This window comes from Myotis myotis, unplaced genomic scaffold (genome assembly GCF_014108235.1).
Source record: "Myotis myotis isolate mMyoMyo1 unplaced genomic scaffold, mMyoMyo1.p scaffold_m19_p_20, whole genome shotgun sequence".
Classification (NCBI taxonomy): Eukaryota; Metazoa; Chordata; class Mammalia; order Chiroptera; family Vespertilionidae; genus Myotis; species Myotis myotis.
In genome coordinates this window covers 15,856,217-15,878,131 of record NW_023416325.1, presented here as the reverse complement: position 1 = coordinate 15,878,131, position 21,915 = coordinate 15,856,217, and the positions used below count along the sequence as shown (strand labels likewise).

The following is a 21,915-nucleotide window of genomic DNA, read 5'->3' as shown; positions in this document are numbered from 1 at the left end:
CACACCGAGCTCAAAAGGTTCGCCATCACTGGCCTAGGAGCACCTACTTCCACAGGTCCTTAGGTGGATGTGTGTTCAGATATACCCCCCCTCCTGCCCCGCCTACACCATGGGGCCACATCCTGGGCATTTCTAACTTCTAACCTTCTCCAGAGCTATGAACCAAGGGTCCAAAGGGCCAGCCCCTGGCTTTACTTCTTTTGAACTGTTTCAACCACCTTATAAGAAAGGTGCCTTTACTATCATTTCCCCACTTCACAGCTGGGAAAACTGAGGCACAGAGCAGTTTTGGCATTTGCCCAAGGTCATGTGGCTCCAAAAGACGGAGCTAGGGTTGAAACCAGGTGGTCTGGCTTTACGCCCTGAACTCTTGACTCTCATACTTCTCCCCTCCAGCTCTGACTAAAGGCTGGGCCTGCCTGTACTGTCACCCTTAATAGCTAGCTTGGGACTTCCAGGGCCAATGGGGCCTCGCCTCTAACTGTAGCTACCCTCCCCAGCTTGATGGGGTACTCAGACCTCCCAAGGGCTGTCCTGCTGGGTTTGGAACAATGAGTTATCCCCGTGGTCGGCAAACTGCGGCTCGTGAGCCACATGTGGCTCTTTGGCCCCTTGAGTGTGGCTCTTCCTAAGCCTTAGGAGTACCCTAATTAAGTTAATAACAATGTACCTACCTATATAGTTTAAGTTTAAAAAATTTGGCTCTCAAAAGAAATTTCAATCCTTGTACTGTTGATATTTGGCTCCGCTGACATTTAATGAGTTTGCCGACCACTGAGTTATCCTAACCAAAGGGGAGGTAATTAATCATTTAATTCCCACTGCAAGGATGTGCGGAAGAACTGGGGCAATCGGAAGGTTTCCAGACAGAGGAAAGCTGTGTCTTGGGATGCCATGAGGCCTTGGCTCATGGATGAGTAATGTTTCACGCTACTGTGGGGACTCCCTGACATTACTGGTTAGGAAAAAACAAACCTTCTGCAGCTTGATGCATAGAGACTCATCCTCATGGGATGAAAGGACCCAATCCCCACTCCTGATAACACGGAGCCCTTACATTCCACACACTGTTCTATGTGTCTTACATGCATGATTATTCCTTATGACTGTCTGAGCTGGCTGTTGCAACACTCCCATTTTGTAGTTGGGGAAACCGAGATCCTAATTATACAGCTGGGAAAGGGGCGATGCTGGTCTCAGGAGGCCGGGGGCACCTGCCACTCACACATTCCACTGAGGTGGGCACAGCCTATAGAATGGTTGGTTTTAGGGCCATGGCCGGTGGCCACTGATTTGGGGGCAGGGCATGATCTTGGCTCCTTGGTCCTAGGCCAGGGATGGTGAACCTTTTGAGCTCGGTGTGTCCACATTTTGAAAAACCCTAACTTAACTCTGGTGCCGTGTCACATATAGAATTTTTTTGATATTTGCAACCATAGTAAAACAAAGATTTATATTTTTGATATTTATTTTATATATTTAAATGCCATTTAACAAAGAAAAATCAACCAAAAAATGAGTTCGCGTGTCATAGGTTCGCCATCACTGTCCTAGGCCCTCGAGCTAACCTGCTTCCACCCTGCTGAGTGGAAAAATGGATTCCAATTCTTTTATCTTCCTTTGCTTGAGCCCATTGCACAACTGCCCAACGAGATACCCACGGGACCCGGACAGGTAGCACAGGTGAGGCCTGAGGCAAATCATGGACATGTGTCCTGTCGAAAGGGAGTAGCCACTCAGCTGGCTGTTGTCACATTGGAAGGTTGGCCCGGTGTGGCCTGATCTTAATGGTTTTCCAGGGAGGCCGGTAAAATCTCGATTTTTATATGACATTCCCCCATATTTTAATGGTGGTAAACTAATTAAAACGTTTTTAAAAACACCATTTTGTAAAACACCGCTGAGCGCCAGATCTGACCCCCAACTTGCACCCCCAACTCCAGAACAAAGCAAACAGGACACCCACACCTTATTATACAATTCTGTATTGAGCGACGCATTTACAGAACGTGTCCCTTTTTTTAAAATTTTAAACAAAGTTCATCAATTTCTCATAGAAACTGTTTTGTGGGTTTTTGTTTTGTTTTCACTGTGATAGGACATGACCCTGACAAAGCTGTTCACGGGTCCACTAGCTTTAAGTACAACAGGATTTCCGTGTTCAAAAGACTATACTAAGTGCTTAATCAAATCCCGTCACACAAAAGCCAGATTTCATTTTCTAAGGATTGTAGTCTGTGTATAGGCCTGAATTTCAATGGTGTGTGGGTTTCAACAGTAAAAAGTGGTGTGTTCCCCCATGGTGTCTTACTTGTGACAGGGCAGTGGTGACTAAAAGGAGCTGTTTTATTTGTTCCAGATTTGATGACTCTGAAAATTGGTCACTGTTTCCTATTGTCAAAATATAAAAATACCTTCATCTGGATAAAAATGTATACAGTGGAAAACTCTTCAATGCATAGCCTGGGTGTACGGAAAAGACTTTCCTGAAGGGTTTGCGCGGTTCTTCATTGACTGGCGTGGAGACTGTAGCCTGGGCTGGGTGCATGAGAGTTGAGATATCTGGAACTGCCCTCAGTTGTCCCTTTCTGGTCATCAGGTTTCACTGGCCTGGTTTCAAAATGCTCTCAGCATCCTTGAAACCCCCGTCAGCCATCTCTCTCCCTGGCAATGGATAGGCACCGATTATGGCCACCTTTTCTTCATCATTCTGCATTTAGGTAGGGAGGTACCCAACTCAGCCTTCCCACAGAGTTCGAAAAAGATAAGAAATAAAATCAGGAGAGAGATTCAACAACCAATATTGTGGCTGTCCCATCCAGATTGGGGTCTCTCCCTCTAGAAACCATCAAGATGCTGGAGGAACGGCTTCTGAATTGGAGGGTTGAGTCTTTGCTCCCCAAAAGGTCATGTGGTGGAAGGCAGGAGGGTGGATGTGGAAACTGGGCTACGGAGGTCATGCTGCAGCAAACTCAACCTTCTCGCTTGTTCTGCATCGACCTGGAGTTGCAGACACCGCCCAGAAGTAGCACTGGGGTCCACTTGAGAGAAGGCGAGAAGGGGACCTGGGTCCCTGTGTGATGAATCTACTTTTTGGTGCCGAGAGCTCAGCTGGGTGCTTGTGGGGTGACCAACGCTGTTGTTTCCTTAAAACACAAAAGGGGAAGATGGCGGCCACCGTCTTGCTCTGGAAAAGTAGGGGGGAGACTTCCTGACTGTGGCCATGACTCAGGTTGGGGAATGGGGTCACCCTGGCTCAAGTGCCACCCTCCAATCACCTGCCTCCATAGGATCCGGAAACACATCCTGTCTACAACGGACGAGCTGGACAACCTCTGCGGCCCAGAGGTTTCTGACTAGAGGGAGTGCAGGCAGTTCATTTTGTACCACGTTACATCTCAGATAGGACAGTCGGCCACAGCCCACATCTCGACAACATTTACAACGGCACAACATTCTGTGTTATCAAGGTTGCAAAACAGACCACCAGAATGAAACACATCCTCAACAGCATTGAGGTTTTCGTTTAGAGTCTTTTGGACTTTCTCTTTCCAGCACGGTTTCTGGAAGGGCAGGAGCAGTGCGCTGTGTCTCATAGACAGACATGGGAAAAAACCGTGGTTCAAAGGTTATCTAAATTTTGGTCAGTCTTAATAGTGTTTTGTGATGGCTTTGAACAATTGTCTTCTTTTAATCTCATCTAGTGGCAAAAATGACACAACTTCAGTGTACACTTCGCAACAGTTGTGACAGCATCCTGATTTTATAACTCTCTATAATATCAAAACAGCATCGGCTGGGAATAAATTCCAAAGGATCCTTTATTAAAATATCTAAAAGAGGTCTATAAATATTTATTTATTTTTCTAAAAGAGTTTGGAGTTTCCAGGTGAAAATGTGGCGCCACTTTGCTTTGCCTCCTGCAGAGAGGCCAGAGTAGAGAAGAGGGTGCTCCCTGGGGCGGGCGTGCCAAAAAGAGGAGGCAGTGGCATCTGCCCCACCTGCTCGCTCACAGCTTATAGAACTAGGATTACAACAAAAAAACGTTAAGTGGCATAACACTGCTGTCCACATTTTGGTGGTTGAGTTCCTCCCTCCTGTACCCTGCCCTGTCTGGGAGAGAGAGTGAAGAGTGAGGATGGCCCCTTGCCCTTGCTTTCAGAACTCCCACTCCAAAGCCTCCTCCCGATTGGCAGCCCTCTCTAGCCGGTAGATGATGCTGTTCAGGTTGGCCATCTTCTCATGCCGCCGCTGCAAGTTGGGGTTCACCTTGGCACTGGGGTGCAAGGCCCCAGCCGTGTCGGCAGTGGGGCTGGCACTCGGCACTTTGGCAGGGGGGGCGCCGGGTGGGGATGGCGAGATGGGAGCTGAGGAGGAGGGTACAGGTGACACAGACATCATGAGGCCTGGTGAGGAGGCAGCCGAGGGTGAGTTCAGTGACATCTCCAGGCTGCAGCGCGAGGACTCTGAGGCCGACTTAAAACTTAGAGGGTCCAGGTGTAGCTGCTCTCCTGCCCTGCTCTCCTGGGGGGGCTGTAGTAAGGGGCAGTCTGGGGTAGGCCCGCTTGGAAGAAGAGGTCCTGGGGCCACTTTTGGGAGCCCATCACTACCGAAAGGGTCTGGATGCATCTCTTTGGGAGAACCGTGGCCTTTGTCCTGCTCCCCGGAGTCCTGGAGCTGGCTGCCCGCCTCTTCCTCAGCATTGTCCTCAGTCTGCTCCTGCTTGATCCTCACTGGGGCCCTGTCCTGGGCAGTCAGGGGAGTGATGCTCGCCTCAGGGCCCTCCTGGAGCTCAAGTTCCTTCACCGTAGGCTTCTGGTCCTCAGCCTCAGAGTCGGGGCTCTGTGGGGTGGGGTCTGAGTGGGAGTGGCCTGGTGGTAGGATGCCAGTACCCGCACTGGGGTCGAGATCTGGTTCATCTTGGGTCCCCTCCACCAACATCTCCCGGCGCATCCGGGACCTGGGGCAGAGATGACGGTGAGCGAGGAGATGGAGGGGGAACCGGCTAACCCTGAACTCACTCCACATGAAGGGTATTTTGACTCCACCCACTTCCCTGGGGGTTCAGTAGGAACTAAGATCCTTCACATGCAGCATCTTAGCAAGTCCTCCCCACAACCGTGCAAGCGTGCAAGGTGGGTGCTGTTACTATCCCTGCTTCAGAGAGGACAAAACAAGGCCCAGGGATGTTGAGTGACTTGCCCAGTAAGTGGCAGGGCCAATACTTATATATGATTCCAAAGACCATGATCTAGACCCGCACTATCCAGTATAGCAGCCACTGTGGCTCTTGAGCACTTGAAATGTAGCTAGTGAGAATTGGTATGTGATGGAAAGGCAAGCTTTTGTAAGCTTAATACCAAAAAAATGAAAAGTAAAAGAGCTCATTAATAAAGTTTTTATATTGATTAAAATGTTAAAATGGTTTATTTATTGGATTAAGTAAAATATACTACTACAATTAATTTTATGTTTTATTATTTGTAAATGTGGCTACTTGAAAATTTTAAATGACATATGTGGCTTGCATTATATTTCTATTGGATAGAGCTGTTCTAGAGCATTTCTCAAAGTCAAACCCAGATCTAGTTTGTAGCAACAACTCCCTGCCCCATTCCTGAAGGGACTCTTCGACATCAGCCCAGAAGGGGAAACTGAGTCAGAGAGAGTGACCTGTCCAGATCACCACAGAACAGAGGCAGAGCTGGCAGTGGAGTCTGCGTACCCAGAATTCTAGTCCAGAACCCATTTTCTCTTCAATAGCCTCCCCGCTTTGTGAGAGAAACTTAGTCTCATACATCATGTTTCAGAGCACTGGAAGAACCAGGCATGGGTCTAAGCCCATTAATTATTTTCTTAATGGCAAATGAGGTCCGGGGAGGTCAAATGACTCATCTAAGGTAATCAAACAATAGGACTTCCTCAGCTTCTTCAATGCTGTAGCCTTCTGTCCATTTATATTAATAATTAAGTACATTATTGATATGTAATGTAACAGTTGTAATTATTATAAACATAATAATAATGGCTGCTTATATGTACCGGGCACCAGGCCAACTCTTTTTGCAGATTGTCTCATTTATTTTTCATAATAACCTTGTGAGGGGGCCATTATCATTATCATTCCCTTCAATAAACGAGATGAGGCTCAGACAGGCACAAGGATAGCCACGATCAGAGTCAGAAAGTAGAACAGTTGGGCTTTGAACCTAAAAGTCTCACTACACTCTCCTGCCTCCCTGGCTCCCTGCCCAGGTGGGGGACGGTGCCCCACTCCAGGATCCTGGGCTTAAGAGGGACTGTGAGGGATCATCTGGTTCACTTCCTGTCTCAGTCCCCAGTCCCTGCACAAAGGTGGCCTTGTCCACTTTACAGTGACTCTGCCATCTCCCTCAGTCCCTGCTAAAGGGAAAAGCTGCAGGGACCAGGGGCAGCCATCATAGTTTCCAGTGAGGTAGGATTTGAGGAAGGTTTAGGATGGCTCAAAGTCTGCAGCTCCATCATGAGAACTTCCAAACTGCAGATCAAATATAAATATGAAGCTAAGAGTCATTTATACTATAGTATAAATTAGTCTTTGCAAGCCCCAACTCCCAAATGTATAACTGGGGCCATCCTGGTAATTTTTTATCAGAACATCCTGTTGTTTGCCTTTCTCAGAGCTCACTGCAGTTTGTCATGATACATTAATATAAGTGCTTGTTTAATAGTGACCTTTCCTGGTGGTCTGCAGGAGATGCTAAGAGTAAGAACTTTGTCTTGTTCTCTTCAGTGCCTGGTACAGAGTAGGTGCTCGGTAAACATTTATCAAATGAAATAATGTATTCTTCTATACCTACAACTTTTTGAGAATGGTTATTTTGGGGAGTGCAATTCTCTTTGCTCTTTGGTGCAAATTCCTATTAATCCTTTCTTCTTCTTTTTTAAATATATTTTATTGATTTTTTATAGAGAGGAAGGGAGAGAGATATAGAGTTAGAAACATCGATCAGCTGCCTCCTGCACATCTCCTACTGGGGATGTGCCTGTAACTCAGGTATATGCCCTTGACCGGAATCGAACCTAGGACCTTTCAGTCCGCAGGCCGACGCTCTATCCACTGAGCCAAACCGGTTTCGGCTATTAATCCTTTCAAACCCAGCTCAAATGCCACCTCTTCTGTAAAGTCTTCACCAGGAGGCAGAATTCCTTTCCCCTCAGACCCTATTCCTTCCTGTTTCACAGCATTTATTAGGTTGTAGAAATTATCTGATTCATGATTTTGAAATGTTGCTTTGATCACATTTCTCCAGACCTTGGCTTACTGTATACACTTGGCAGATATTTGTTGAATGAATATTTTGGATAATAATGGAGTGCTCCGTTCCCGTGGGGAATAAAAGGGGCGAGGATATCCCTATATCCCCCAGAGAGAGAAGGAGCATGTGCAGTTTTAAGAACCTATTTCGTTTGATGTTTGGCAGGGTGTGGGTCTGAGCCAGACAATAAGCAGTATTTCACAATGTTTACACCTCAAGTGGTTCATTTGATCCCTGATTCAGCATTATCTGTAAAACAGGGATGAGACTCAGAGAAGTCCAGTGACTTGCCCAAGAACACACAGCCAAGTGGGCCTTGAACTCAGGTCTGTGTGATGCCCATGCCTGGGCTGTGGAGAGAGATTTCAAGTGTTCCTCCCTTCCAGCCTCCTCCTTCCTCTTCTCCCTTGGGGATCAAGAGACCTTCTTTCTGCCCCTAGAACATGCAGATGGACTCTCCTCTCTGGTACCACATGGACACCAGAGACATTTCCTTCTCAGGAAGCTTGGCAGGGGCGCCTCAGACATGGTCCCTTAGACTTGTACCAGATCCCTTAGGCTACAAGGAAGCACAACATGGTCCCTTAGAACCCATTAAGCCCTCTCCACAGGGCTCTCAACCAGCCTTATGAAGCCCCTCTGCCGTCTCCTCGAACCTGCCAGATCTGGTCAACACCCCGACAAAATCGCAGGAGGCCCAGCCCACTGCAGGTCAGTGACTCCAACACGGGGGCCTTGTGAGTGGGAGGAGGCAGCCATTGGAAAGCCAGAGGATGCCAGAAGGCTTTCCTCTGGTCTCGGGAGTGGGAGAGGCCAAGACCACTAGTCAGGGTCCAACGTGAGGCTCAGTGGGAAGTTAGGTTCCTCAGGCCTGTGCCCCATTCCCTATCCCTCACACAGGCAGACACAGAGTAAGTGGGGAGGTCGTAATGAAGACAGTGACAATAGTAACATCAACATCCACTACATCCTATGTGCCAGGTATTTTATGTAAATATGTTAGCCCATTGAATCCTCAGGACAACTCTGTGAAGTAGATCCCATCATGGTCCCCATTTTACATGTTAGAAGACTGAGGTTCAGGGAGATGAAATGACTTGCCCAGGGTCTCACAGCTAGAAATGGTGAAGCTGGGATTTACATCCAGGTTTATCTACAAATCTAAACACCCTTGCAATACAGACTCCTCATCTCCCAGAGGCCATCCATGCTGGGCTCCCTCCAGGCCCTGGGATGGGGAAGAGGGTCCTGCAGAGACCCTGCCTATCCCCCGAGGGGGTCCTCCCTAGTCATCCCACCTGTAGTTGTGGAACCAGTTGATGACGGTGTTGGTCTTGAGGTTGAGCTGAAAGGAGAGGAGCTCGATGGTCTGCTGGGAGGGGTAGGGCTCCAGTTGGTAGGCCTTCCTCAGGGCCTCCTTCTCCTCGGGCGCCAGCACCACTCGGGGCTTCTTGATTTGCAGGAGGCTCAGGTCCTGGGGCTGCAGGCAGGGGCTGGGGCACTCGGAGTGGGTGGTTGGAGACTCACTGTCTGAACCGGTGCTGATGAGGCCGTACCTGCGCTTCAGGTAAGCTGGGTGGGCAGGGGAGAGAGGGAGGGCTGAGAGGGGCCTGACCCAAGGCTCATCAATACCCCCACCCCCATCCTCCAGGGGCAGCAGGGGCTGGGAACGCAGTAAATGCATCTCAACCTCAAATCCTCAAAATGTGTGTGTGTGTGGGGAGCCCACGTGAGAATGGAGGGTGTAAGGTATTAGGGTCTCATTAAATCCTCACAGCAGTGCCCTGAGGTAGATGCTACCAACTTAACTTCAGAAGCAGAATGAGGCACAGAGAGGGGAAGTAACTTGGTACAAAGGTCACACAGCCAGCAAGTGGCAGGCCAAGTTCTCAGCTGCAAAGCTATTTGTGCCAACAGCTGAGGCGTGGCCCTGGCCCACGTGTCCCTCACGGCCTGGCTTGACCCTGGACTCTCTCCTCACGAGCTGTCTTGGGTGCCTTGGGTGACAACTTTTTAGCTCCTGGTACCTCATCTCCCAACTGGGCCCTGAGCTTTTTAATTTAAGTTCCAGGGATCCCTTATATACATCATGAGAGAGTGTGGATACACAGCAAGTGCTCAGTGACTTTTCATTTTCTCAGGGATAAAACAAAATATTGGACAATATAAGCATCTGCAATCTCCTTGCCCCACCCACTTCCCATCTCCACCCCAAAAAATTTTTTTTTATTTTAGAGAAGAAAGGAGAGGGAGAGAGAGATAGAAACATCAATGATGACAGAGAATCATGGATCGGCCGCCTCCTGCATGCCCCACAATGGGGATTGAGCCCGCAACCCGTGCATGTGCCCTAACCAGGAATTGAACCCTGACCTCCTGGTTGATTGGTCGGTGCTCAACCACTGAGCCATGCCGGCCGGACCACCACAGAAGTCTTGTTGGCTGGGTCAATTCTTGTGTTGTTTTGCAGTAATCGGCACAGGGGGATCTATCTACATATTATACATTAGGAGCTGGTGCAGAGGACAGAGAGGGGGTGTTTTGGGGAATATGCAGAGGGGTTCCCCAAAGACTTTGAAGTAGCTACAGGTGTGTGAAAGGAAACTGAGAGAGACAGGGACTGAAATTCTCATGGGAGAAGTATTAAATTATTTTCATTGCTTTCAATGACACTGTGGGATTCCTATTTCTTGCAGTCCCGCACCAGGCTGAGGCTGGACCACTGAGGCCCTGGGTTAGTTGGGTTACAACCAGATATGGTTCCAGGGGGAAAACCTGAGGTCATACCCAGAGGACCAAGTGCTCACCTTTCTTCTCCAGCTTCTTCATGTCCCTCAGCTTCTCCACGTTGTGGGGGTCATTGAGCCACAGCTGCATTCGCACAAAGGGCTCCCGCCCCTTCAGGCTGAGCTTGTGCCAGGGTTTGGGCCGGGACAGCAGGTCGGACACGGAGCCCTGCGTCAGGCCCAGGATGCTCTCCCCGAATAGCCGCTGCCCTGGGGACAGGGGCAGGGACAACTGTCACCCTGGCAGAGGTGCTCTCAGGAGAGATAAGAAATGGGAGAGGCAGAGGGGAGAACCCAGATGTCTCCACTAACTCAGACACGGCAGGAACCTACACCCAGTGTGGATCTAGAGGGGACCTTTCAGCAAAATAGAAGACGGAGTTGGGGGGACGGGAGGCACGGCGCGAACCAGACAGCTACCAACAAAACTGCTTTCATACTTTAGATTTTCTTCACTCCTAGGAGATGCCTGAAGTTGTCTGCACACTTCATATGTATAATTAATATTACCTTGTTAGAGTAATCTGACAGATTCTAGCAAAACTTCCATGTGCACATCCTCTGACCGAACACTACCACTGGATCTACCCTCCAGCTGTACTTGCCCAAGGGCACAAAGATGCATCTGGACTAGTTTCAGAGGCAACAGGAAATTGGAAACAACCAAAATGTCCATCCGGTGGGTAAAAATGTAGGCCATCCATGGCCTAAAACACTTTACAAGAGTGCAAAAAAAAAAAAAATGCAGGTGGCCTAATTATTCTAACATGGAAGGATGTCCACGATGTGAATTTTTAAAAAGCAAGCTGGTCCTGGCTGGTTTGCTCAGTGGTTAGAGTGTCAGCCTGTGGACTAAAGGGTCTTGGGTTTGACTCCTGGCCAATGGCATGTACCTCTGTTGCAGGTTTGATCCCTGGCCCCAATTGGGGTGTGAGAAGGAAGCAACCAATCAATATGTCTTTCTCACGATGTTTGTTTCTCTCCCCCCGCCCCCCCTTCCATTCTCTCTAAAAAAATCAATGGGAAAAAACATGTCCTCAGGTGAGGACTAAAAAAATAAAAAAATTCTTTAAAAAGTAAGCTGTAGGGCAGTATGTGTATGTTGTATAATTGCATCTATATAGAAAAGAGAAAAGAAGAAACCAGTGACATATATTCTTGTGTGTGTTCAGCAAAGTATCAAAGATACATAAAAACTGGATTCTGATTGGGAGGCTTGGGAGTTGTTATTTACTTTCAACTTCTCTTAATTCTCTAAGAACCCAGGTCAGAGTTAGATGCCTTCTAGAGGGTCTTGGGTGCTCTAGGACTGCTGGGTGGGCTGGACCCCAGTGCCCTGTGATCTCACTCAAGAAGAGTGGGAGCTAACCGGGTGGGAGGCAGCATCCCCCAGTCCCACCACCCCTTACCTAGGTTATTGTCTGTGAGAACCTCCTTGACCCTCTTGGTGATGGAGTAGGTGTCCAGCTCAGGGGACATGGCCACAATCTCCTGGATGCCCCCTGTGGCCTGGCTGCCCGAGCACATCTTCCCACTCAGTGAGGAGCTGGAGCGTCCCTCTGGCTGCTGGTTCTCCTTGCTGCTCTCCAATACCAGGCTCAAGGGCTCCTGGGAGCTCTTCTCGGGCTCCGTGGGGCTAGGGGGTGGAGACGGTGAGGACCTGGGTTCGGCGGGACTGGCTGTGGGCCAGAGAGGCGGAGAAGGTGGTTACTGCAGAGTCACACAGTTTAGACAGTCTTACTTGTTAGAGCCAAGAGTTGGCAACAATCCATTTTGCAACCACCACAGGAATATCTCAGGCAGGGACAGTCCTGGATGGGAAAACTAGCAGATGAAAGTTTACATAGTCGCAAAGTATCTCCCCACAAAATACTTATTAGTTACAAAGAGATACCTGGCAGATACCATCTCAACCAAGTGATCAAAGGAAACACCACCAATCATGGGTCAAATCAACAACGGGCGCCTCCTGACATGATGCGAAGCGAGGACACAGCATTGCTTCGGTGATATTCTTGTTGGAAGTGTGCGGCCTGAATCTGATCACAAGAAGCTTCAGACAAAGCCGAATGGAGACAGTCTCTAGAATAACTGGCTTCGCTATAATTTCTTGCTCGTGCTAGATGTCTCCCTTACCAGGTAACAACAATGATGAGGACAATAATCAACAAAACCTCCTTTTACTGAGCCCTTACCACACGCCCAGTGTAGTGCTACGTGTTTTACGCCCATGATCTCAAGTCACCAAAAACATGCCTGGGAGACAGGTGAGGAAACGAAGGCTCAGAGAGATTAAAAAAATATGTGCCCCACTTCACACAGTGACTAGCAGCAACATCAGGACTAGAGCTCAGGTTTCCTCTCACCCACCGATTAGGATTTTCTGGAAGACAGGAGGTGGTGGTTCGTCTTGTGAATAAATTTTGGCTGGGACCCCTGATTACCCTGAAGGTGCAGAGAGAAGCCTTAAAGTTCTGAGTAGTGCACCACAACCCCATGTGGCAGGCAGCCCCTGTCTGGGGTCTTGAGGACTCTATGGTCCCACCTGCCCCCAAATTGGCTGATCCTGGACATCTAGGCGACATCTGGGTGATGCTGGAACTGACATGGACATGTCCTCTGATGACTGTCACCAGCAGGAACACAAAGTTGGTGGAGAAGGGCCAGCCTGGGAAAACAAGAGGCTGTTTCAAGTATCCACCCATTGCTGTTTCAAGTATCCACCCATTGCTGGCAGGCTGGGCTCAGCTGGAGTCTCCCCTTTACCCCTTCTTTCCATTCTTAGGCTCCATGACTTTAGGCAACAATCTGAGCCTCAGTTTCCTTACCGAGGCAAAGTCCAATCTCCACCTGCCTATGTCTCATGACAGCTGCTCAAGGCCCTGTGCTAAGGATTCTGAGGCTGCATGCTGGATCCTTGGGAAAAAAAGACATCAAACGGCGATTCTGATGGGATCAGAGGGTGGGGCTCCACATGTAAACTATTTTCTACACTTGCTTGGGCACCACCTGGAGGTTTAAAACCAGCGATAGATGCATCCCTCTGATTGAAGGAAGCAAGGGGAGCAGGGACACCAGCAGGGACACATTGCAGTCTTCCAGGGCAGCAATAATGGTGGCCAGGGCGGTGGGGCCAGAGAAAGAGGCAGTAAAGCAGGTGCACGTGCCACAACAGAATGGAAGAGTGAGGGCTCTCCGCAGTTTTGGGGGCTGGTATCACCCCTCAAAAGAGCCCCATGGGCACTCACCTTGTGAGGCGCTGGGCTGCTGGCCAATGGCCTGCCCAAGCTGGTCCGAGAGCCATAGCTGCATGCGGATGAAGGGCTCCCGCCCCTTCTGTGTCAGCTTGCTCCATGGCTTCGGCCGGGACAGCATGTCGCTCACACTGCCCTGTGACAGACCCAGCACCTGGGGACCGGTGGTGCAGAAAGGGTGGGTCAGCAGGCCCCTGGAACACAGGCCATCGCCTCCCCTCTCCCCTAAGACTCTTAGGGATCACTGGTCACTCGGTTGCCTGAGAGGCCAGGGCTGTTTTCATTTGTTCTTCATTTCCCAGGTGTGTGCCTGTGTTGTACCCTCACCTGCAGTGCCCTTCCCGATTTCCCTACATGTAAAAATCTACCTAGCTGTTAAGACCCCCGTAAGTGCCCCCTCCTCCAGGAAGCCTTCCTGTGTCTCCCACTTAGGTTACTCACTTCTCCCTCCTCAGCTTGTTTGTTTGCCTGCTCCTCTGCTATGGGCAGAGGTGATGTTAAAAAACGACTTAACCACTGGTACTGTGGGGGCACCAACCAATCAGGAGGCCCCTTTAGTGGCTGGACCAATGGAGGGATGGAAGGTCCTGCAGGAGGGGAGCTAAATAGTTATTCCTAGCCAGGTGGAGGTGTTTTATTGCTTTAACAACCACAGAACTGAATGCCAGCCTTTCCCACAACCCTTTTCCACAGAACCCAGGGACAGCTAGATACAGAAGAACTAAAGGCCCGGTGCATGAAATTTTGGCACTGGGCGGGGGGGTGGTCCCTCAGCCCAGCCTGCAGTCTCTCACAGCCCAGCCTCTCGCAGTTGGACATCCTTAGCGCTGCGCAGAGGTAAGAGAGGCTCTCACCTCCACCGCTACGTTCACCAGCCATGAACCTGGATTCTGGCTGAGCGGCGCTCCTCCTGTGGGAGTGCACTGACCACCAGGGGGCAGCTCCTGCATTGAGTGTCTGACCCCTGGAGGTCAGTGCGTATCATAGTGACCGGCTGTTCCGCTGTTTGGTCAATTTGCATATTGGCCTCTTATTATATAGGTTGAGCTTTTGGGGTCACAAGAACCTGGGTTCAAATCATGCTTTTGTCCTGTTCTTGCTTCTTTTCAGACCATGGGCACTTGGGGCTGTGTCATCAGGTCGTTCTCTTTCCCTGGGTCCCATGGCCCTGAGCCTCCTGCCCTACCTGCTCCCCTGCCCCTGTCTTCACCTTCTCCCCAAAGATCCTCTGGCAGATTCCGTTCTTGGCTAGCTTCTCCTTGACCTGGCGCGTCAGTTCCAGTGTGTCCACCTCACGGTACATGTAGAGCTCGTACTGCTCTGGGGTCAGGGGCGGCACGGTGGGCTTCAGTGTGCGGGGCACGTATGTTGGGTAGTAGGCTAGCCGCCCGCTGTTGCCTGACTCAGAAATGCCCCCCTCGGCCTTGAGCTCGCCCAACTTTGGGGGTTCGTCCTCACCCCCAGCCGCTTCATCCTCAGGGATTGTGGGAGCCTCATCCCCACGGGGCCAGGCCCGTCCATTGGGTTGGCCAGAGTAGCTGGAGGAGGAGGAGGAGAGTGAGGGTGAGACAGAGGTGTAGGGGTGGCTGAGCAGGCCGCGGTCTGAGGCCCAGTGCTGATCAAAGTAGCCAGCATCACCGATCTCTGACTTGACCTTCCGGATGATGCTCTGCACAAAGGCAGCGGGAGACAGGACAGTGAGGGATGTCTGTGTGGCACTGCTGCTGGTCCCCCCGCTGCCACTGCTACCACTGCTGTCCTCCTGCTTGACGTAGGTTGGAGCCCCATTCTGGCTCACAGCTGCCAGTGAGGGCCGCTCTGGGGGTGAAGGAGGTACTGAGCGGCCCCGGGGTCCTGCCTCCATCTCCAGTAGGGCCTGCTGCTGTGCTTGCATCTCCCGGCGTGCCTGTTCCAGAATGTTCTTGATGGCATCTTCTGAGGTGCTGGCAGAGGCTGTGCCATTAGTGATGGTCAATGGGGCTGTCAAGTTCTTGGGCTCACCTGTGGGTGGATGACAGGGTGGCCAGAGGCCAGTCGTCAGGACATGGCACAAAGGGCAACAAAGATGGTCACAGCATTGGTATTTATGCCAGCAAAATGTTGGAGGTAATTTCTGTGTCCACCATTTGGGGACTGATGAAGTAAATTATGGTCCAACTGTTTGGTAGACTATTGGGCAGCCATTAAAAATCAGGTAGACAGTGAGATTTTAGCATATATGAAGAAAGTATTTATGTGGATAATGTGATATAAAAAAAGACTTGTCTTTTACATATGCTATGATCCATCTACACAAATGTTCAAAGACAAGAAAAATACTATAGCACATAAAAGAAGCTGCTTCATTTGTTCTAACTGGAAAATAATGGCATGAACCCAAATACTCATGGAGGAGAGGATGGATAATAGTGGCATGGCCATACAACAGAATACTATACAGCAATGAAAAAGGAAGTCACTGTGCAAAACCACACATGAATCTTAACATAATTTTGAGCAAAAACAGCAAGTCCCAGAAGGTGATACACATTATAATTCACTTTCTATAAAGCTCCAAAACAAGCAAAATAAATAATATATTATTTGGTAAAAAATCTTTTTAATAAGTAGTAAACAAAAGGAACAATAGAACAGTGCTTCCCTCAGCCCTTTAAGTGGTTTTTCCTGCTCTGGGTCTCCCCACCCCTAGACCAAGCCAGATCAACACTGCCCCTTCTCTATTATCTTGTTGTCCAGTCTCCACCCCAGTGGATCCCACAGTCCCATTAAAAATAATTTATGTTGCTTTTTTGATTAAAAGGTAATACAGCAATGGAATATTATTCAGCCATAAAAAGGAATGAAGCAGAGATACTTGCTACAACATGGATGAACCTCAAAAACATGCTGAGTTAAAAGCTGCCAGACACAAAAGGCCACACATCGTATACTTTCCATTCATACATAGGTAGAGCCATAGAGACTTCCCTGTTCCCCAACTGCTAGATACTTAGGTGTTTCTAGTTTGTCATTGTTGTGACAATGATAAAAGAAAAGCTTGTATATAAATCTTTATGCCTAATCTGGGTGGGGCATTGTAGGTTCCTCGCAGGGTAAACCTCCTTCCACTCCCTCTCAGGGACCAGGCCAAGGAGAGGACCCTTGGGAAACTCATGGCTCCCAGCAGCAAGCAGAAGCTTGGAAATCAGGCCACTTACTCTGAGTCACCACCAGAGGGCAGAAGACACTGAAAGAGAGTGGGAGTGCTGAAACCTGTTCTAAGTCAGCAACTGTCTTATAACCGCGTGCTTGCTGCACGGAAGCATCTGTGTTCCTAGCTGCAAGAAGCCCCAGACCAGTGGGAGGGACAACCACATTAGCAGAGTCATTTGTAACATAAGCAAATACAACAATAGAGACATAATGACAATATTAACGGTAACAATGGCTAACCTTTCAGAGGCACCTTCTACATGCCAAGTCCTAGGTTGAGTGCTTGCCAGGATTGATCTAATTTGATCCTCACACAACCTTAAGGAGTATTAACACTACCCTCATTTTAAAAGTGAGAAAATGCAGGCACAGAGAGGCTAAGTAAACTTGCCCAGGGTCACACAGCTAATAAACAGCAGGGGCAGAATTTGCAGCAAGACAAATCTGGCTCCATTGCACCAAGCATATATATATATAATTTGGGGGATCCAAGGAGGAGCAGTATACAAGCATCTGTGCAGTGGTGGGAGGCTTCCTGGACGAGTTGACTTCTGAGTAAAGTCATAAAGTATGAGAAGTTGGCCAGTGAAAGGTGTCTGGGATGAGAACTAGGGGGATGAGAATGAGCGTTATTATAAATAAGTCATGTGAGAGGTGTGGAGGGATCGGGAGGAGTCTGATGACTACAGGCCTTGTTGAGTAGTTGGGATTTTATCCTGAGGGCAATGGGGAGCCATGGAAGGATTTTGAGTAGTAACATCATGACCACGTGTGCTCTAGAAAGATCCCTCTGCTATCTGGGTGGAGTGGGGCCTAGAATGTCATTGGCAAGACCAGTGAAGTGACTACAGCAGCAGTCCCAGAAAGCGATGACAGTGGCTCACTAGGCTGGGGGCAACTGGGGTGGGGGATGGACAAGCTTGAAGAAAACACTTAAGAGGGTGAGCTACACCGTGGATGGGGTGGCTGACTGGCTGCCAGGGGTGAGGAGAGTCCCTCACCTCACCCTGGGTTTCTACCACTGTGACAGGTTCCCAGCCCTGAGTGGGTGACTTTGAAGATGGAGTGAGGGGTAGGGGAAGACAGTGAGTTCTGTTTCAGACATGCTGAGTTTGAGATGCCAGTGGGGATCCTGGTGGACATGTCCAGCAGTTGGCTTGTAGCTCTGAAGCTCCTGAGAGGTGGCCCCCCAGCATATCCATGGCCCTTCTCTGGGGCTGGTGAATATGTAAAGGGGACTTTACAGATGTGATGAAAGTTAAGGATCATGCTACTGGGAGATTATCCTGAATTACCTGGGTGGGCCCTACATGATCCCAAGGATGCCTATGTGCTGGACTTAACCGTGGAGGAAGGGGCCATGAGGCAAGGAAGTTGCCAGCCTCAAGAAGCTTGAAAGGCGAGGGAACGGATTCTCCCCTAAAGCCTCTGGAAGGAACACATCCCTAGCTCAGGGAGGCTAATCTTCTGCCCCACCCACCCCACCCATGAGATAATAAATTTGTATTGTTTTCGGCCACTGAGTTTGTGGCTAACAGCAGCACTAGGAGATGAGTCTGGTGCCCCATGGGAAGGTGTGGATGGCATGGTCACAGAAGCAGGAGGAAGCCAGACAAGTGTCTCTATGGGATATAGAAGGTACAGGTGCAAGGGTGAGACTAACAGTTGGGGTGAGGCTCAGGCCTCAGTGTGTTTGACAGCTTAGAACTGTGTGATGAAGGAGACATTCCGAGTTGTGCTGTCCCATATGGCCGCCACTAGTCACCTATGCAATGGGGCCAGTGTGACTCAAGAAGTTGTAATTTTATTTAATTTTAATTTGAATGAATATAGATGTGTGTGCCTAGTGGCTCCATATTGGATAGCATGGATCCGGCACTTTCCAGGCCTAGACTTTGCCTGGCTGCAGACTGAAAGAGGCAAAGAGGCTCTGACCTGTTTGGAATCCCCTCTGGATGGATGGCAGGGATGAGGGGGCCAAGACTCTGCCTGCTGCTCAGAGCAGCCCCCGGAGGCTCAGGCCTTTGCCTGCCACACTCACCCCCTTTCTGTGACTCGATCTCCTTCTTGGCCTGCTCCAGGATGCTCTTGATGGCGTCGTCAGAGCCTGTCTCTGGTGTGCGTATTCTTGGGGTGATACTGCCTGGGAGAGGCAAGGAGGCATTTGTCATGGGGACCTGCATGTTGGGGGTCAGTCCCTGGAGCTGGGAAAGGTGAATGGCTGGGCCCCTCCCTCCAGGGCCAGGGCAAAGGCCAGGAGAGCACAGGCCAGACCATGAGTATGTGCAGTAGGACCACTGCTGAACTAGTCTACGTGACACACTGTGGACCTTCAAGTGACTTGAAACAATAGCAGCAAAACAACAATGATCAGCCACCACCATAGCTAAAAGTTCTCAGGCAGTTACTATGTGCTTTATACTCATTTCACCCCGTGGAGGCTAGTGGGTGGGAAGCTGAGGCACAGAACGCAAGTGAGCTGCCTGAGGCCACCCCATGGGCGAAGGGCAGAGCTGACTCAAACTCAGGTGTTTGTGAGGTCAGAGCTTGGGCCCTTCAGATGGAGTAGCCTAAAAATTAAGCCTGGCAAGGTTTAATAGTGATCACCCAGGCCATTTAATGGATGAGTAAACTGAGGCTTCAAGGTGCTTAGGGGGTAGCTGTCAGAACAGCCCCCGAGACCCAGCCTTTTCGCACCATTATTGAACTGTCTCATGAGGGCCAGTTGGGGAGAGGGCCAGTTGGGCACAGGCCTCAGGAAGGAGGGAGAGAGGGTGCATTTCCTTATTTTACAGAGGAGGAAAGTAAGGCACAGAAAGGGAAAGTCACTTGCTACAGGTCACACAGCTGGAGGCGGCTGAGCCTGGCTCTGAATCCAGAACCCGTGTTCTCAGACCCTGCGGCCAGCACTCACCTCGCTGCCGCACCTGGATGGTCCTCAGAGCCAGCACGTTCTGCTCGTCCGACAGGAACTGCTTCATCTTAATGAAAGGCTCCTTGCCCTTCACCGTGAGCTTGCGCCAGGGCTTGGGCCGGGCCAGGATCTCACTGACCGAGCCTTGTGACAGCCCCAGCACGTAGTGGCCGAACACCCGCTGCCCAATGTTGTGCTTGAGCAGCTGCTCCTTCACTTGGAACGCAATCTCCGCCGTGTCCAGCTGCTCCTCCTCTGCTCCGGCACCTGCCCCAGCCGTGCTGGCCCCGCCACCATCAGCCGGCTCCAGGCCCCCAGGTGGCTCAGGGCCAGGGGCTGGGGTAGCAGGGGCCGTGGGGGGCTTGGCGCTGTAGAAGGTGGGGGGAAACACCAGCAGGCTGCCTGCCTCTCCCTTGAAGGCGGCCGGGGGCATCATGTGCTTAGACAGCAGCACGTCCCCTGCCAGTCTCTCCCCTGAGGCCAGGCTGGGGAAAGGGGACAGTGAGAAAGTTCGAGGGCCATCAGGGCCCAGGCTAGGGCCCAGCAGGGGCTGCCCGGGGCCTGGGGACAGGGGGTCTTCCGGCCCTGGTGGTGGCGGTGGTGGGAGCTGTGAAGGAGATGGGTAGGGCTGCTCTGTGCCCAGAGAGTCCTTGATGGAGTCATCCTCCGAAGGGTCCTCCTCTAGAGAGAGACAGACAGAAGGAAAGAGGAGAGACAGACAAGAGAGTAAGACAGGGAGAGAAATAATGAGAGACATACACAGAGAAAGAGACACAAGAGAGAGAGAAAAAAGAGAGACAGAGAGAAATTACATGAGAGAAATCATGCATATGAAAGACAGACACAGAGGGAGACAGGCAGAGACAGAGTGAAAGACAGATGGACAGAGAGAAAGGAGACAAAGACATAGAGAAACATACATAGGGACAGAAATTCAGAGGCAGGGGAGAGAGGAAGTGGGGAGAAGAGGGGATGGGGTAGAAGAGGGAAGGAGAGAAGTGCTATAGGCATCCAGTGTTGACACTGCTCTTTCTGCCAGCAAACTCTCCCCCATTCTCAAATCCCCATCCTTCAAGGCCTGGTCCAACTGCCTGCTCTGGGGAGCCCTCCCTCCTGCCATGAAGAACATTAACTGAGCACTTGTTATAGGCCCAGCACCGCCCCTGCGGTGGGGAGTTTGGATTAATCCCATCCTGCAGGAGTACCCACTTCCCAGGCACCCGCCTCATCCATGAAGTAGGCCCCGTCACTGCCCCCATTTTTTAGGTTAGGAAATGGAGGCACAGAGTTTTGGCTGGGGCCGCATTGCTTAAAGGTCCTGGAGTCGCTGTGTAGGAGAAGGGGCAAGTGGCTGAGCAGGTGATTTGGGAGAGAGCAATGCCTGCTGTGGGGGTGCAATGTGAATGCCTGCCTTGTCCTGTGACCTCATCCTACTGCTCATGAAGGCTCGGGGCTGCGTGGAGCCTTTGGTGACCTTAGGAGGCTTGAGTGAGCTGTATGTGCTTGAGTATGTGTGTGAATGTGTGTGGACATCCTGTGGGACAGCTGCCAACTGGCTTAGACATGGACGGTGCCCAGCTCAGTGCCAGGCACACAGCAGGTGCTCAATCACCCTGCACCCCTTTTCTCCATCACTCTCCTGCCTCAGTGGAAGGCAGTGGTCTGTGGGCATGGAGAAGGCCAGGGACCCATCACAGCCCCAACCCTGTCCCTTAGCCCCGAGAACATCCCTTCTCCTACCAGGGCTGGCCAAGAGACCTGGCTTTTCCAGCAGAAACTTCTGAGCAGGGAAGAACGCCTCCTTGGCCATGAGCAGCGAGTCCTCGGGCTTGGCCAGGCTCTGAGGAGATAAGAGGCCGGGCTGGGAGGGCGTGGTTGGTGGAAGGCTCTCACGGGCAGCCTGTCCCATGGGAAGAGTGGCGGGGACACTCACCTGGGGGAGGCTGCAGGTGCTGGAGGCCAGCTTCATGGCTTTCAGGATGCTGCCGGAGAAAGTGGAGAGTGTGAAGCAGCCGTGCTTCCCTGGCTTGGGGAGAGGCCTTGGGAGAGGCACTTCCACTGGCTTATCTTCGCTGACTGAGAACAACTGCCCTTACCCCCCTGGACCCGCACAACGCTGGCCTCATGGTAACAAGGCTTTAAGTAGGGGGCTTGTGAACTGGTTCCAATGTTACCAGGAGGGGTGCTGTGCTAACCGACTCTCACACCGGCCCACTTGAGCTTATCTGATCAATGCATCATCCCGTCTCCCCCCAGGCACACCACCACCAACACAGCTGCCTTGCATGTTCTCTGACAGGCAGCTCTTAATGGCAAAGGACTGTGCACGACACCAAAAGTACCAGTGGAGAGGAGACAAGGGCATCACAAAGTGGAGTGTGGTGGGAGGGAGGAAGGTAACGGATTCTGCCAAGGGCCCTGGCCATCTGCTCAGGTGGCCCAGCCAGGGAAGAGGACTGGGGTCTATGGAG

The 21,915-nt window shown here is 50.7% G+C and overlaps 1 protein-coding gene across 1 annotated transcript in view; it reads right to left on the bottom strand.

Moving 5' to 3' along the window:
* Window positions 1-1,948: 1,948 nt before the first annotated feature.
* The window catches only part of CUX2 (cut like homeobox 2), a 121,131-nt gene continuing 101,164 nt past the window's right edge, over window positions 1,949-21,915 (bottom strand). The window contains exons 13-22 of the mRNA XM_036354409.1: window positions 21,378-21,426; window positions 21,185-21,284; window positions 19,445-20,125; window positions 18,572-18,673; window positions 14,549-15,339; window positions 13,333-13,492; window positions 11,494-11,763; window positions 10,106-10,294; window positions 8,597-8,870; window positions 1,949-4,960 (exon numbers count right to left, since the gene is read on the bottom strand). Of these exons, the coding sequence (XP_036210302.1) occupies window positions 4,159-4,960; window positions 8,597-8,870; window positions 10,106-10,294; window positions 11,494-11,763; window positions 13,333-13,492; window positions 14,549-15,339; window positions 18,572-18,673; window positions 19,445-20,125; window positions 21,185-21,284; window positions 21,378-21,426 (3,418 nt within the window). The 3' untranslated portion in view covers window positions 1,949-4,158. The remainder of the gene's footprint in view (window positions 4,961-8,596; window positions 8,871-10,105; window positions 10,295-11,493; window positions 11,764-13,332; window positions 13,493-14,548; window positions 15,340-18,571; window positions 18,674-19,444; window positions 20,126-21,184; window positions 21,285-21,377; window positions 21,427-21,915) is intronic.